This window comes from Pongo abelii, chromosome 8 (assembly GCF_028885655.2).
Source record: "Pongo abelii isolate AG06213 chromosome 8, NHGRI_mPonAbe1-v2.0_pri, whole genome shotgun sequence".
Classification (NCBI taxonomy): Eukaryota; Metazoa; Chordata; class Mammalia; order Primates; family Hominidae; genus Pongo; species Pongo abelii.
The window spans coordinates 17,785,728-17,803,755 of record NC_071993.2 but is presented as its reverse complement, the minus strand read 5'-3'; the positions used below and the strand labels follow the sequence as shown (position 1 = coordinate 17,803,755).

The 18,028-nt window shown below is 36.5% G+C and overlaps 1 protein-coding gene across 4 annotated transcripts in view; it reads right to left on the bottom strand.

The window, feature by feature from the left end:
* Window positions 1-18,028, bottom strand: part of STAM (signal transducing adaptor molecule) — a 72,047-nt gene that overhangs the window by 25,817 nt on the left and 28,202 nt on the right. For 3 of the 4 annotated variants that reach the window (XM_054522009.2, XM_002820566.5, XM_054522010.2), the window contains 3 exons: window positions 5,369-5,444; window positions 5,192-5,287; window positions 1,947-2,093 (listed from right to left, as the gene is read on the bottom strand). In XM_054522009.2, the coding sequence (XP_054377984.1) occupies window positions 1,947-2,093; window positions 5,192-5,287; window positions 5,369-5,444 (319 nt within the window). The remainder of the gene's footprint in view (window positions 1-1,946; window positions 2,094-5,191; window positions 5,288-5,368; window positions 5,445-18,028) is intronic. The other variant, XM_054522011.2, reaches the window with a different exon arrangement.

The following is an 18,028-nucleotide window of genomic DNA, read 5'->3' as shown; positions in this document are numbered from 1 at the left end:
TCTGAGTCTCAGTTTCCTCATGTGTACAAATGAGCGGATTAGATTAGAGGCTCCCTAAAACTGTTTCCATGGCTAAGATTCTAGATTAACCAAACAAGGGTACATATGGCACAATCATTAATTCTTCCTTTTCTTACAAGAGTAAGTCCCTTTGGGGACTGAAATGCAGTTTTCACTTGCACTGAAGACTGTCCTCTAGAGCAGCAGTGCTTCTCAGACCTCAACGTGCATATAAATCCTCTGAAGATCTTGTTAAAATGGAGATAATGAACCCATAGGTCTGGAGTGGGTTCAACCATGCTGCATTTCTAAAAAGCTTCCAGGTCATACCAGTGATGCTGGTCAAACCACGTTTTGAGTTAACAAGAACCAAAGACTCTAGATATTTAGCGGGCTTGCATTTTCTCTACCTATTCTAGGTGGGTTCTCTGCAGTGAGTCTACTCTTTAATAAATAAACATTGTTTCTGTTGTCAAGGAATGTATAATGTCTTGGATTATTCTGCTTAAGATTTTTCCTTAATTATACAGATTCTAGAAACTATACTGAGTAGTAAAAACCAGCTATCAGTTATGAATGAATGAATTTTCAAAGACATAATTTATCATTGTAAAGCCAATCATAAACCAAAATTTTTTTAAGAAGAAAAATGTCCTTTGCTTCCTTCCTCTCCCAGATACATTTGTGAGTCTTCACATCTCAAGAGTGCTCAGATAAACTGGAAATGCCTTGGGAAGAAAGCACATTGTAGGTCTGGATGAATGTAGATAAGCTACACGACTCCCTGAAGTGGTCAAAACATAAGCCCTCCACATTCACAGATTTCTGTTCATGGCTTCACATCGCTCATTACGGTCTGTCCCAGTCAATAAACTGGGGAAAGACAGTGTAGTAAATCAGCACATATTTTAAGCCTCTTGATTAGTTGGGCATCCTAAAGGAAGGTTGCCCAAAATAGAAATAGGAATAAAAAAGACATTTCTTGATTTTTTTTCTACATGACATAAATTAGAGACTGAATTTTTTTGGCAAAAGGGCGGACAGGAGAAGAAAGTTTAGCTATTTAGCCATATCCACTGGGGAAAGGAAGACTTATGTACTGGTCGGCTCTTACTAAGGAGAAAATGCTTCAGGTGCTTCTCTTCCCATTTACCCCTTCTAGAGTCCTCTCATTGTTAATACAGGAATTAATAAATTTCCTCATCAAAAGAATCTCTCAAGTCATCCCTAACTTTCAAGGATATCCTGATTTCTGAGCTGTCATTCTTTGTAGAAAATTATAGCATTAAGATAATTTAAAAAGATAGTGTTACCTAACTAATAAAGCTATTTTGTATATATTATTAAAACTGTACTGGCCGGGCCCGGTGGCTCACACCTGTAATCCCAGCACTTTGGGAGGCCAAGGTGGGCAGAACACCTGAGGTCAGGAGTTCGAAACCAGCCTGGCCAACATGGTGAAACCCACTTCTATTAAAAAAAAAAAAAAAATTCCGGGTCTGGCTGTGCGTGCCTGTAATCCCAGCTACTCAGAAGGCTGACGCAGAAGAATGACCTGAACCCAGGAGGAAGAGGTTGCAGTGAGCCGAGATCACACCACTGCACTCTATCCAGGGTGACAGAGTAAGACTCTGTCTCAAAAACAAACAAAAACTATACTAAAAAATTTCAAAAACTGCAAAATGTTAAATCGATTCATTGATAAAGAAGTAGAGAGGTTAGAGCACATTAATATTCCATTATAATACTTTTCTGGCACCTCTGAATGCCAGAAAAGTAGTATTACTAACTAGCAATACAACTAGTTACTAATACAATTAGCATTAATAATGAAAATTTCTCTGAAGTAGTAAAAATTACCTGGGAATGAAGAAAAAAATTCAAATAAATATAGCTATTTAAGAGAAACAAACTGTAGCACACACACAACTTCATTCCCAAAATACCTGAGAGCCAATAGCTGGGAACGTAACTCCTTGTTCCTTAAGGTTCTTAATCATTGCTGATATTAGACTAAGCTGTGGATCATTCTTAAATTCATCTGTCCATTCAACCATAAGAGCCTTTAATTTTTCACATACTTTAGGATGACCCTGTAAAATAGAAAAAGAAATTAAAGAGCACCAATTTCCTAGCCAATGATTTAATACAGACATTTTAAATAGTAAAATTATAAAGTGATTTTTTTATCACAAGTTATACATAGCTATAGACAAATAACAAAATATAGTTATTCAAAATAAAACTAATGTTCACACTATGAAAAAACCCATCGTATATATCTCATTTCAAATTAAAGCATTAAATAGGTAATAACATTTTGGAGATCTGAAAGGACTTTTCAGAATATTTTGCAACGAAGCAAGGTTTGTACATCAGTAAGACAAGGAAAAGTGTCTGTTTGCTTTTTGCAAGGCAATAAAAAAGTTGGAAGGAGAGAATAAATGATACAGTTCCTTTATTCCAAATTCCTGACTTCTTAATGTTCATGACTATGCATTGTTCCATGATGCTTAATTATCTGGGGCCTAGTTTGAGGTACATTGCATGTTAATCATCTTGAAAATTTAATTTCTTCAAAATAACATAACTCTTTTTTTCTTTTCTTTTTTTTTTTTTTTTGGTTTGTTTTTTGAGACGGAGTCTCACCCTGTGGCAGAGGCCGGACTGCAGTGGCTCGATCTCATCACACTGCAACCTCCGCCTCCCAGAGGGGGGTGGAGGATGGGGTTCAAGCGATTCTCTTGTGTCAACCTCCCGAGTAGGATTACAGGTGCGCACCACCATGCCCAGCTAATTTTTGTACTTTTAGTAGATGCGGGGTTTCACCATGCTGGCCAGGCTGGTCTTGAACTCCTGACCCCAAGTGATTTGCCCGCCTCAGCCTCCCAAAGTGCTGCGATTACAGGCATAAGCCACTGTGCCCAGCCCAAAATAACATCACTCTTTATGGCTGATGTATAACAAAGATTCAAGTTAGTCTAAGGCAGGTGTGCAGGGTACTATTCTCCTGTATTAAAGAAAGAGATAAATGTAGTGAGTTTTCAAAATAAATTATTTTACTCATTGCTTATTAAGGAAAAAAACCTGTCCAGTTCATTAAAATACTGATGTATCTTCATAGCAGCAGTAATTTGAAGTCTTACTATTTGATGTAATAAATATAAAGAAACCTTCACAGATACCAGAGAAGAAATAATTCCTCTATGAAATGTCATGAATGTATTTCAAATCAATGCTTGCTAAATAATTGGCTAAAGCTTTTAAAAATGGAGAAGGTTAGACTTTTAGATTACTCTATTAGAAGAAAAAGAATTCTTCCAAAGTGCACATGTAATCTGTATTTTGGTCAAGGAGCATATAATGGATTTGTAAATGCTTTATTGAGACTATACATGCACTTAATTTGTTTAATAAAAGGAAATTTTTTAAAAGGGCAGGATGTTGGCTGGGCGCAGTGGCTCATGTCTATAATCCCAGCACTTTGGAAGGCCGAGGTGGGCAATCACGAGGTCTGGAGTTTGAGACCGGCCTGACCAACATGGTGAAACCCCATCTCTAACACTACAAAAACCAGCCAGGCGTGGTGGCGCATGCCTGTAATCCCAGCTACTCAGGAGGCTGAGGCAGGAGAACCACTTGAACCCGGGAGGCGGAAGTTGCAGTCAGCTGAGATCACGCCACTGTACTCCAGCCTGGGTGACAAAGAGAAACACTGTCTCAAAAAAAAAAAAAAAGACAGGATGTTATTAAATACAAAACCAATATGTTCATTGTAAAACACTCAGAAAATAAAGAGAAGTCCTCTTGCCTATAGGTAGTCGTTTTTGGAAATGGCTGTTTGCACTATTATGTGCAAGTGGTAAGTATACCAGATTTTTCACCTACATTACAAAAAACATGGTATTAGAATCTCTTCATAAACAGTTGTAATCTCGATGGACATTCAGGACATTAAAAGACAATGTTTATTAATTAGTAGAAAATAAATATTAACTGCATAAAGCAGGAAAGGGAAAGAATTATCATTTAACCACGATGTTCGAAAAGTACAGAATTTTACATTCTTACTATATTTCTATACTGCTTTTTTTCTACTGTAACCTGGAACTACTCATTTTTCCCAAAAACATGAGGCATTTTCCCTTTTAACATACAAAAACTTTTTCTTGATTTATAATACTTCCCCTAAAAAAGCCAAAAATAATTACCTTTAGAATGCACAAATTTTTACTGGGGCAACTCACATATTACTAATTGAAAATTTAAAAATTTCTTGAACTGTGTGACTGGAATTCTACAGTTGAGTGGGCAGTTGTAGGGTCCCCAGTTCTCCCTGCTTTCTTTCTGTGTCCCAATAGAAAAACAGAGTGCCTTGTCCCGCTCTGTGACCCAGACAGTTGCATGTTTTCCACCATAGGTTTGGACCCAAACTGGGGCCTTGAACATTCTCAGGCACTGATAAAGTTGCTCAGGTTGTGGCCCAAAACACTAAAACATCAAATATGTTGCTAAACACATAGAAACCAGCCCCAACCCTGAGCCAAATTCCTTAAACCCTCCTATAAACTGCAGCCCTCCTGTGTAAGTTCCCCTAATAAATGCTTTAGACTGATCAGGCTGGCATTTAGTGCCTCTTTTTTTGGACTCTCATCTGGCCCTATCTGGAACAGTTTGGGGCAGTCCCTTGTGGGAACTCCCCCGCCACCACTTTTGAGGCAACTCCAGCTGTGGGTTCAGCCAGTAACAACAGCAGTATAGTATTAAAATTCTCTGATGGCCAGGAAGTAGCCTTATTGATAAAGATAAAAACTCAGCGGTGCCATAGACTTTTTGCAGTATTTCTGAAAGGTTTTCCATTAGGAAAACAGCTTGTACCTACAAAAACAGTACCTAAAATAGACTGATATTATTTAATTAGATATAGAAATACCTGTTTTCTTATCAGATGAAAGTATGATGGAAAAGAACAGGTTAAAAATACTCTAATATAGCTTGAAAAAACTAACTCAAAGTTACATGAATCCGCAGTCTCTTCAACAAAACATAATATTTATTTATATACTGGATAGACACAGCCTAGAAAGGATTTCTTAAAAAGCACAGAATAGTCCTTTGTGAAGATTTAAACAACAAAATATGTGAAGAAAGAAGACTGCCTTAATTAATTTCTGGAAATAATGCTCCTTACCTTATTTAATACGTTGCTTACTTCACTAGCAAAATCTCTTGAACATACTTCTAAATGAAAAATTTTGCCACAGTTTGATACACATGCTCCTAGAAGCTAAAAGCACAAAATCAGAAGTTAAAGGGGCTCAATTGTGGCAGATAATTTTGTGGTACAGGTTAAAATGAAACCACTCACAGTCAAAGCTTGCATAGCAACGTGAGGATCTTTGTGGTTCACTCTTCTCATAATAGACCGAAGACAATCCTTAGGTCTAAAAAAATGAGAAAAGTAAAAATTACTTAATAATACATCTAGCTTCCCCCTGCCCCGTAACTGTTATAGACAAAAGACTACGATAAAAAGGGAGACTATGATAAAGTAGGGAAATTTAATTTTTATTAATAACATGGTTGAAAAACTGTAAACTAGTTCCTTTAAATTTTTCAAACAAAATTAACAGGCTCTCTTATTAGTAATCGTAGATGAGGCATTTCAGGCTAATTCTGGGTAGGAAAAAAAAAAAACCTTTGAAAATAAAATGGTAGGCCATGACTTCCACTTCCAACCAGGGTGGAAAACAGACCAGATTTACACTCCCACTGTAAACAATTAGAAAACTGGAAAAATAGATTTAAAATACACACTGAGGTTAACTTTTTAAAGACATGAGGCCACAGGCAGTACTGAATGATAATCCCCAAGAAGGAAAATGAATTAGATAAGCCAGAAGTTTGCCTCAACTTTCTGCCTAGAGGCACTTTCCAAGTATCAGTGAAGACTTTCTGAAAAACCCACGTATGCACAGGTGAAAAACTCCATGAAACTGGTCAAAAAGTGACTGAGGGTGATATGCTAAAGAGATCCAAAGCTCACACAGTTGTCAGAGATAAGGCCACAGTGAAGCATCTATTGAAAATCCAGAGCATTCAGTGGATATACAGGGGAGTTTAGACCCTAGCAATGCAGCTCAACCATACCTACATACCGCCTAACAACATAAGCCACAGACAAATGTAACAACTTCTGAAAAAATAAAGTCCAATACTCCTTAACAGGAATACAACACCTGATGCTCAACAATGTAAAATTCAAAATACTAAGCATTCAATAAAATGATATAAAGACATGATATGAAGAAGAAAACTACCATACACAACTAGCAGAAAATTCAGTCAACTGAGAATGCAGAAATAACAAAGATGATGAAATTAGCAGTCAAGAACTTTATATAAGCTATTATAAGCATGCTGGAAATCATCCACATAATGATGAAGAAATGATATATTAAAAAGGGCCCAGATAAAAGTCTAGAGACAAAAAAAATGTAAAATTAAAAAGTGGATGGAATTAATCAGGTAAGAATGAAAGATCAGTAAATTTGAAAATATGCTGAAAGTATCCAAACTGAAGTACAGAGAGAAAAAAAAATGAAAAAATTTAACAGAGAGCCACCACTACAAATATTTTTAAGAGAGAAATGAAAATAAAATAGCTTGGGTGCAGTGGCTGACACCTATAATTCCAGCATTTTGGGAGGCCGAGGCGGGCAGATGGCTTGAGTCCAGAAGTTCGAGACCAGCCTGGGCAACACTGTGAAACCCCATCTCTACAAAAAATAATACAAAAATTAGCCAGAAATGGTCCCAGCTCCTAGGAGCACAGTGAATGGCCTGAGGTGGGAGGTTCACTTGAGCCCCAGAGGTCGAGGATGCAGTGAGCTGTGATGGCACCACCGTACTCTATCTTGAGAGATAGAGTGAGACCCTGTCTCAAAAAAAAGTTTTAAATCAAAAAAAAAAAACCCATAAAAACTATTTGATTGATACACAAAAGACAGAAAGAGAAAACAGAGGAAACATAACCAATCATCTAGAAAAATGGCAGATTAAGATTGTAATCCAACTACACTTGTATCTATTCACTACCATTAGCAGTTTTCATAACAAGGAATACTAACAGGGATAAAGAGAGACAGTACATAATAATAAAATGGTTAAGTCCCCCAAGAAAACATAATTCTAAATATGCATGAACACAAATATAGAACTTCAAAATATATAAAGGAAACATCGATAGAGCTGAAAGGAAAAACAGACAGACCTACTGGAAACTTCAACATGCCCCCTCAATGACTTGATAACACAAGTACTGATATGGAATACCTGAATGACACTATCATGCAACTTGACCTGACTGGCATTACACAACAATCCACCCACCCATGGCATTATACCCATCTTTTTTCATGTGCATGGAAAATTCAACAAAATGGACTACATTGTCCTATAAAACAAACACTGATAAATTTAAAAGGACTAAAGTCATACAAAGTACATTCTTTGACCATAACAAAATTAAACTACAAATTGATAACAAAATGATAGCATAAAAATACTCAAATATTTGGAAATCAAATAACAAATATCTAAGGCTTACATCAAATGAAATCACAGAACCATAATTTCCCTTAAGGACATGAAAATGAAAGCATACTATCCAGTACTCTTTATAAGAATGTTCACAGAGGCTCTGTTCAGAGTCAAAACCTGGATACAATCCAAATGCCCATCAACAGATGAATGGATAAATTGTAATATATTAACACAATGTAATACCTCTTCCCCAAAAAACAGGAATATTGATACACACAAAAATTTGAATTCATCTTAGAAACACATTTAGTGCTAGACACAGGAGTACTGACAATACCATTTCATTTTATGAAATTCTAGAAAAGGAAATTTAATCTATAGTGACAATGCATATTAGTAATTGCATAAAGTGGAAGGAACTTTTGAGAGTGATTAAATGCTATCTTGGTTGGGGTGATACTTATACAGGTGTATATATTTGTCAAAACTCATCAAACTATCAAACCATACACGTACAAGGGATGCTTTTTGTTGTAGATAAATCACAGGTCAGTAAAAACAGACCTATTTAAATGACAGGCCAAGAATGTAGCAAACATGCATTTCATGGGGATGCTTTATGGTAATTAATGATAATAGTAAAGCAGAGTAACCATTCATATAACCTATGAAACATCACGTGCTTAGGCTCTCAAAAATTATATAATAAGCAAATGACTCATTCAGTGTTCAAAACATTCACAGCAAACCAAGTCCTCCATTTACTGAAGTTCAGTTCCTTGCCCATGATGCCAGTTACCGGGCAGTAATAGACACTAACAAGATTCATACCTGTCACTTAAACATGCTATGTTCTGGCCACAGATATGTCTCCCAATAAATTCAGATAACATAAACAGGGAGGTCTTTATATAAGTCAAAAGGATAGCCTCCAAATATTAAATCATCAGATTAAAATGACATATATTTTCCTCTAATAACACATTATCAACATCTATAAATTATTTCAACTAGAAATAATACAATACATTATTCTCAAGGGCATATGGATATTACACACGATAAACAATGTTAAGCCATAAAACAAGTCTCTACAGATTTAAAAAGATAAAAATCACAGAAAGCATGTTCTCCAAAGACAGTAGAATAAAATCTGAAAGAACAAAGAAATATAGAAAATTCAAATATGTGAAAATCAACACCCTCCTAAATAGCCAATGGGTCAAAGAAAAAAATCACAGGGGAAATTAGAAAATACTTTGAGATTAATGAAAAGGAAAACATAACCCAAGAAAACTTAAGGGTGTAGTAAAACGGTGAGAAGGTAATTTATACCTATAAGCACCTACATTTAAAGAAAAAAAAAAAGACGATCTCAATACCACCTCACATCCATCAGGATGGCTACTATAAAGAAAAACAGAAAAAATGGTAAGTGTTGACAAAGATGTGGAGAAACTGAAATACTTGTGCACTGTTGGTGGGAATGTAAAACGCTACAGGTGCTGTGTAAAACAGTATACTGGTTCCTCAAATAATTAAAAATAGAATTACCATATGCTCCAGCAATTCCACTTCCAGGTATATACCCCAAAGGACTGAAAGCAGGCAGGGTCTGGAGGAGATAGAGGTATACCCGTGTTCATAGCAGCATTATTCACAATAGCTAAAAGGCGGAAGCAACCCAAGTGTCCACAGACACAAAAATGGATAAGCAAAATGTGGTACATACATACATGGAATACTATCCAGCCTTTATAAAAAGGAAATTCTGACATATGCTATAACAGGGATGAACTTTAAAGCCATTACGCTAAGTGAAATAAACTGGTCACAACAGGACAAATGCTGTATGATGCCCCTTAGATGAGGTTCTAAGAGTAGTCAAAATCAAGGCTGGGCACAGTGGCTTGCACCTATAATTCCAGCACTTTCGGAGATGAAGGTGGAAGAATTGCTCCAGCCAAGGAGTGTGAGACCAGCCTGGGCAATATAGTGGGACGCTGTCTCTACAAGAAATTTTTAAAATTAGCCGAGCATGGTGGCACACACTTGTAGTCCCGGCTATTCGAGAGGCTGAGGTGGAAGGATCACTTGCTGCAGTGAGCCATGATTGCGCCACTGCATTCCAGCCTGGGTGACAGAGTGAGACCATATCTCCAAAAAAAGAAAAAAAAAAAAAAGAGTAGTCAAAATCATAGACAGAAAGTAGAATGGTGGTTGCCAGGGGACCTGGAGAGCAGGGAATGGGGAGTTATTGTTTAATTGTTTAATGGGTATACAGTTTCAGTTTTAAAGAGTTCTGGAGGTAGATGGGGACTATAGTTCACAACATTATGCAGGTATTTAATATTAAGATGGTAAATTTTATGCTATGTTTATTTTGCTACAATCTAAAGAATTGGGGAAAAAGATCTCAAATCAATAACCTAAGATTATACCTTAAGAAACGAGGAAAAAGAGCAAGTAAACCCAAAGCAAGCAAAGCAGAACGAGGGAAACAATAAAGAGAGGCAATAAATGAAACAGACAACAGAAACACAATCGAGAAAAGTCAATGAAAACAAGTTTTTTTTTTAAAGGATCAACAAAACTGAGAAACCTTTGGTTAGACTGGCCAAGAAAGAAAGGCGACTCAATTTATTAGAATCAGAAAACAAAGAGGGAGCATTACTCTCAACCTCACTGAAATAAAAAGGATTTTAAAAGACATTATGAACAACTTTATGCCAACAAATTGGATAACCTAGTTAAAATGGACAAATTCCTACAAAGACAGGAAACCACTGAAACTAACTCTATGATATGCTTAGGTGTTGAAAGAAAAAAAGAAAAAATAAAAGAAACTGACTTAAGAAGAAATAGAAAATCTGAATAGACCTATGTAAAAAGTAAAAAGACTAAATTACTGATTAAGAAAACCTCCCACAAAGAAAATCTCAGAAACAGAAAGCTTCACTGGTGAATTCTACCAAATGTTTAAAAATTAACATCAACTCTTCATTAAAAAAAAAAACAACAAAACACAAATTAAACATCAAAATTAAAAGTTTTTGTGCATTAAGGGATACCATCAATAAAGAAACGTCAACCCACAGAATGGGAGAAAATATTTCCAAATCATATATATGACAAGGGATTAACAGCCAGAATATATAAAGAACTCCTACATCTCAACAACAAACAACAACCCAATTCAAAAATGGGCAAAGGACTTGAATAGACATTTCTCCAAGTAAGATACACAAATGGCCAATAAGCACATAAAAAATGCTCAACATCACTAGTCATTAGGGAGATGCAAATCAAAACCACTTTGAGATGCCACTTCACACTCACTAGGCTGGCTATTTTTTTAAGAAAGGAAAGATACCAAGTATTGGAGGGGATGTAGTGAAATTAGAACCCTTGTACATTGCCGGTGGGAATGTAAAATGGTGTAGCTACTGTGAAAAGTGTGGTAGTTCCTCAAAAAATTAAGCATAACCACATATAATCCAGCTGGGACTCTAACCAATATCCGTACACCCATGTTCAGAGTAGTATTAATAGTATTCACAACAGCCAAATGTCCATCAACAAAAGAATGGATAAACAAAATGCGATACACAATGGAATAGTATTCAGCCTTAAGGAAATTCTGACACATGCTACATACAACCTATATGGACCTTGAAAACATTATGCTAAGTGAAATAAGCCTGACACAAAAGCACAAAAAATTCTATGTTTCCACTTCCATGAGGTATCTAGAATAGACAAATTCATAAAGATAGAACATAGAAAAAAGTAACTAGTGGCTAGAAGGGGAAATGGAGAGCCATTATTTCAAAGGTGTAGAGTTTCTACTTGGGATGATGAAAAAGTTCTGAAAATGGATAGTGGTGTTGGTTGCATAATACTGTGAATGTACTAAATGCCACTGAATTATACACATAAAAATGATTTAAATAATAAACTTTATGTTAAATATATTTTACCAAAATAAAATAAGTACTAATACAAGCTACAACATAAATGAACCTGAAAAGAATTACACTACATGAGGTTGGGCGTGGTGACTCACGCCTATAATCCCAGCACTTTGGGAGGCCGAGGCAGGCGGATCACCTGAGATCAGGAGTTCGAGATCAGCCTGGCCAACACGGTGAAACCTCGTCTCTACTAAAAACACAAAAACTTAGCCAGGCACAGTGGCATGTACCTGTAATCCCAGCTACTCAGGAGGCTGAGGAAGGAGAATCACTTGAACCTGGGAGGTGGAGGTTACAGTGAACTGAGATTGTGCCACTGCATTCCAGCCTGGGCAACACAGCGAGACTCTGTCTCCCAAAAAAAAAAAAAAAAAAAAAAAAAAAATTACACCACATGAAGAAAGTTGGTCACAAAAGAACATGTATTGCAGAGCTCCATTTACATGAAATGTCTACAACAGGCAAATCCACACAGATAGAAAGTAGATTAGTGGTTTCCAGGAATGAGGAGAGGTGGGAATGGGAATGACTGCTAATGAGTACAGCTTTCTTTTTGGGATGATGATTGTTCAGGAATTAGATACTGTTGCACAAACTTATGAACATATGAATATACCCACTGAATTGTACATTCTAAAATGGTAAATGTGATGGTATATGAAATATATATATATTTATAAAAGTAAAAACATTTATCGAGCAATTTGAACTCCAATGAGCCCTGGAAAGTAAAGCAATATGCTTAAGTATAATTAGTTAGCACTGTAATAAATACAAAAAAATTCTTCTTAATAATTATATAGAAAAATTAGGATACAAGGTAGGATTCCTGATTTTAAGGATGTTCAACTGCCTGTGAGGCTGCTTCCACCTAAAGAGCACAGTGAAGGGAGAAACAACACACAAAAGAACTAATATTGATTGAATGTCTATTACGTGCCAAGCATTCAATTTTTTTATCCTAAAACTTTTTTCTTCTACTTTACTGATTTTGTAAGATATTAAAATTTTTGGATAGCAGCATCATTAGACTGAAGAAATTATGTACTTTAACACTATTATTTAGATTTTGCCTTTTTCACAGTTGGACTTATTTTAGGAGCCAGGGTCCATGGCCCCATACTGACTTGCAGTTGTGAATACCATGCCGACATAAAAACACAAAACAATCATTTCAAGGCATGGTAAAGGCCAGATATAAAGAATTATTTGAACACTAAAATTAAAATCAGTAAAAAATTATCTAAAGATGATTCAGCTCAATATTTTAGAACATAATCCTGTATACTTTCTTTACCAAATGTTAAATAAAATTGATTATGTATTTTGTTTATAAACCACCTTTTTTTTAAGGTAAGAAACCTAAACTGTGACTTTTGGAAAGGATGGTGGGGAAAGGGGTGTTGAAATGAAACTGTTCTTTTTATTTTAGACATTCCTATGTTGTTTTACCACAGCCAACTGTAAAAACCAAACCAAAGATATCTCTGGCACCAAAATAAAATTGGCTACTGAACCATTAAAAGGACAGAGCTGCAAAGCCAGTAAGAATGAAGTGCTGATGAACACCTTGTTTGTGCAAACACAGCAGTATCTTTTTACATACTAGCTTAAAAATCCCTTCAGAATTGTCTACAAAACAGAACTTACCCACTATTATGAACTGTCTCATTCTGTCCTATGCATTTTTAATTCAGTTTTTATTAATACTGAACTTTTATATATATATATGTATAATTATTAAATCTTACCAAGTAATTAAAAGTATGGTTAAAATACTATTTTTTAAAAAGGTTTGGGGATTGTAAGTGAATTTAACGTAAGCACACTTACGGCTATTATCCTTCCAATGACAAATGAAAGTTGATTACAAGCATGGCGTCTATATAATTCATTCTCTATAGCAGTACCCTTTCGAGAGTGAAAGGTGGTGCTAACTGGACATAACAGAGGAACAGCAGGCATAAACTACAATTGTCCAAGGCAAATTGGATGTTATGGTCACAACAGCCAAAACTATGTTCATCCACAAAATCATCTTTTTATGAATAGATCTGGGTCATATAGTTCGTAAGAGGGTAAAGGAAAAGGGGGCAGCATTTCTATACCGTTGCAGCTTCCAATGTCTTTTTCTCAAATCACAGAACAGACAGAAAACAGACTTTGCAGGAATGTACATAACTGCCTACACAGCATATCTCAGCTGATGAACTGAAAGCATCAAATTCAATTTCATTATTTACCAGTATTACTCCTGCCTCAACAAACTGCACTGTCAGATTCAAAGAAAGCAGATTTAAGATGGAGCTCCTCTCTATCACATCCTGCCTACACCCACTCCTGCCCCATCATACCACTCTCAACCATTCAGTTTCTATGTGAAGTCATAACTATTAAAAACAAGTCAACTCATGCCTGGAAGTAAATGAGAATTAAGGTGTGAACCTTCCTTAATCAATCAATCTTCACACACAAATATCCAAACTGTGCTACTGTGCTTTCTTTTGCAATAGACCTTTCCAATTTCCCAAACAAAACACAAACTCTGCAGAACTTGAAGCTCTTAAAGCAAATGTGCAAAGGACAGATTTTTTTTTAATGAATTCTATCAGCAGTCACTTCTCTGATCTAATGGTAAATTAAGAAAACTTCTCATTTTTGCCCATTCATCGTGTTGGAAGTACTCAGATAATTTGATTCCACCACATAGATTGCTATTTGTATATATCAGTGCTAAAGGATACCGGCCCTTTGCATTAATCTAATTAGGTAAGCCAGACTTTCAGGGTGAATCACCTCCATAAAAATTAGAGTGGCACTGTTGAAAAAAAATTCAGTAGGTACTGTTAAAAAAAAAATTCAGTAGGTAACAAAGAACTCTGTTAATAATACTTTCCATAACTAACGTTCATTAATTACCTTCTAGATGACAAGTATTATGCAAGACTTTAGGAATAAAGTAGTGAACAAGAGGAGACTGACTCTGCTTCATGAAGTTCATAGTCTAGCCTAGTGTCTTTTTCTAAAACTTAACTGAATCCCTGTATAAGTTAAAACTGTGACATAAACATAGTTGTCCAAACTTTATATAAACTATAATATCATGTTTAAAACCATCAGTTTCAGAAAATGCTACTATCTTTTTTTTTATTTTTGAGACAGACTCTCACTCTCCCAGGCTGGAATGCAGTGGTGCGATCTCAGTTCACTGCAACCTCCACTTCCCGGGTTCAAGCAATTCTCCCACCTCAGCCTCCCAAGTAGCTGAGATAACAGGCGGGCACTACCATACTCCGCTAATTTTTTTATTTTTAGTGGAGACAGGGTTTCACCACATTGGGCAGGCTGGACTCGAACTCCTGACCTCAGGTGATCCACCCACCTTGGCCTCCCAAAGGGCTGGAATTACAGGCATAAGCCACCGTGCCCTGCCAAGAAATGCTATTATCTTTAATTTGGCTTTTATGAATTTTCATAAACTAAAAGCTGTATCAGGCCATGTGTCTAAAACCAAGCCATGAAAAGGCACCATGAAAGAAAATCTTCATAACTACCTAATCAGTTAAAATTCCGTATCTGTCAGCTGTTCATGTTTATAAATATGCATAAATGGGTACATCTTTCAACACAGAACAATTTTTTCCATGTCAAAAGTCATAATTAAATGTTAGATTTAAAAATGAAGAAACCCTTGTATCACATTTTGTCATTCCATTCTTAAGGATCGAGTGTCTCAAGTATCAAAAGTGGAATTTATAATTTTGCTTATTAGAATTATTTTTTTCTAATGGTATTTTTCATTGTTTTGTTAAGTTCAAAGTTCTGATTCAACACTTATGGAACTAACAGGCCTCAGGCAAATTATGTATTCCAAAGATAACTATGATAATAATTCCCTTCCCACATGCTCTTCTACGATATGACCTTACCATTTCCCATCAAGAAGTGACATCTAACAACCCTCCCCTTGAATCTGGACTGACTTCAGTGACTTGCTTGACCAATAAAATATAGTGGAAGTGACATTCTGAGACTCATAGTTTACAAGAAGCCACGTGGAGTACATTTGGGTCTCCTGGAGCACTGACTCTTAGGATGCTCCCTCTGGGAACCCGCCACCATTCTGTGAGAAACTCAAGCCACAAGCAGAGGCTTTGGGTAAGAGTTTCAACTGACAGCCAGGTGAGGTCCCAGGTGATGATGGTCGACCATCACTGCTCACCATACTAAGCATCCATCCCAGTGAAGCCTTCAGATGACCCTAGTCTCAGGCACTATGTGACTACAACTTCATGAGAGACCCCACGCAAGAACTGCCCAGCTGTTAACCCACATAACTTTGAGATATAATAAACTGCTCTTTTAAGCTAAGTGTTAGGATGGTTACTACTAAGAGTTGTGTAGTAAGAGATAACTAGAACAGCCTCTAACAAAGGAAGCTGACAGCTGGTAGGTTTGAATAGTACTAAGTCATATTATTTAGAATTGTTTGGGTCTTCTTTTAATCTTTGTTTAAAACATAACATAAGCATAATACGTATTTAAATAAATTCACTTCAAGTTTATAAAGCCCAAATTAGGTCAGGCTTACAAAAGCCACTCATGAATCTCATCTCTGGATCACTTCTCAAAACCACCCTGCTCTCTTGGACCTCCAGTCCCTCGCGAGGACTCTCCCACCCTGCTGTTCTTAGTCAATGCTTACTCATTCTACAGATCAGAGCTCACACATCTCTTAAACCGAGGAACTTAGGCCCTTGACAGCTCCCCACATCAAGCTGTGCCTGGAATGTTAGGTATTCCATCTGCAAACTCAAAGATTGAACTAAATCTGTCAGATAATAGTTGTAACACTAATAGTTAACACTTAGGGAGCGCCTGCTTTGTGTTAGATGCTGTGCTAAGAACCTCACAAGCAGACAATCTGACTCCAGAGTCTGTGCTCTTCACCACCATATGATAAAGCTTTGGCATTTAACACCTCTCTTCTGTTGGGTTGGTTTGTGGGGTTTTTCTCCTTAACTATTTATCTCCCCATCATGAGGGCTGCTGAAGGCAGGACCCAGGGTTACACAGCTCATCCTTGGCACGCCACTCCTTAACCATGCCCTCCGGCACATAATAAACTCTCAATTGAAATCTGAGAAAATGAAAATAAGAATTATTTAGCAACTGCTGTTGCTCTCCCGTGACTGAAATTAAAACACTGTCATTGTGAATGGAGCCTAGAATTGTGCCTTCAACATGGCTGATGCTCAAAAAAAAAGTCACTGAGCAAAACACGAAAAATACTACTTTTCACTATTGTACAACTAATATTTAGAATAACTCGTCTTCCTTATAAAGCTCTATTTATTACCAAGCTCTGTGTATCTTCCACTGAGTTCACTAAGTGGAAAACGTACATCCTTTCATAAAATGTAGTTAATAGAACTATAATAAAACCATAAGGGGGAAAACGCACAGTAAGTAGTGCTGGGAGGAAGAGAGGATGTGACAAAAGAGACGGGTGGCAATAAACACAAAATATTTTGTAAAAATACATGGTAAGAGAAAATCTGCATGTACACTTAGAAGAGTCTACCAAAGGTTCCCATCACCTACCTGTTTAAAGGGTGGGCAAATCCTCATCTCTCTCAAAAAGCTTCTTAAAACCCATTTTGGTATTATAAAACTTTTTGTAAGACACACCCTCTCTTTTCCTTATCTTGAGATGGGAAAAGAAAAAGATAGGGGTCAGGGACACGGACAAAGAACAGGGAAAGGAGAATTCTGTCTCACCTTTCCCAGTTTTCCACCTAAAAACACCTGCTCTTCTCTTATGATTTGATAAATGACCATAACACAGATCACACTGCTGTAAGATGTCACAGAAGAGCAACATTCTTAAGGTCAGTTTCCAAAGTCAAGGTGTAAGGCCAAAACTGCAGTTAATCCATTTTCTTTGATTAGGGATTTAACTATTAGAGAACTCATGAACCGTCTCTCAAATGTGTCCAATACAGCCAACTTCTCCTCAATTATTAAAGCAAAACTGTTACTTTGAGCAACAGTTGAAGGAGCTGGCTTGCATACAGGACTATGTTAGATAAAATATGCATGCTCTGAGCAAGAATGGCCCTCAGCACAGCGAGGTATTGACACTGAGAAAAGTGAGAATTGTAATTGTGAGACAGCACATATAAACTCACTAAATGAACTGGCAGGCACAAGTTTTTTGGGAAAAAATCTGAGGAGGCTGGAAAACAATATAGTAAAATTCAGTAGGTTAAACATGTATATGATACAGCTCAATTCTACAGTCAGAGGATCAAGGAAAACTAAAAGCAATTTTGCATTCTTGCAATTCTTTTCCAAGAAAAGTTAAATTTCAAATGTCTTTGAATGGCCCACGGTAAGTTTTCAACAATGTCACTATATTATTTACAAATGTCTATCTACTTATAGGTATACTGTTATACAGTTCTGAGAGATCTATAGCTCAACGTTAGGCACAGTCACCAGTTAGT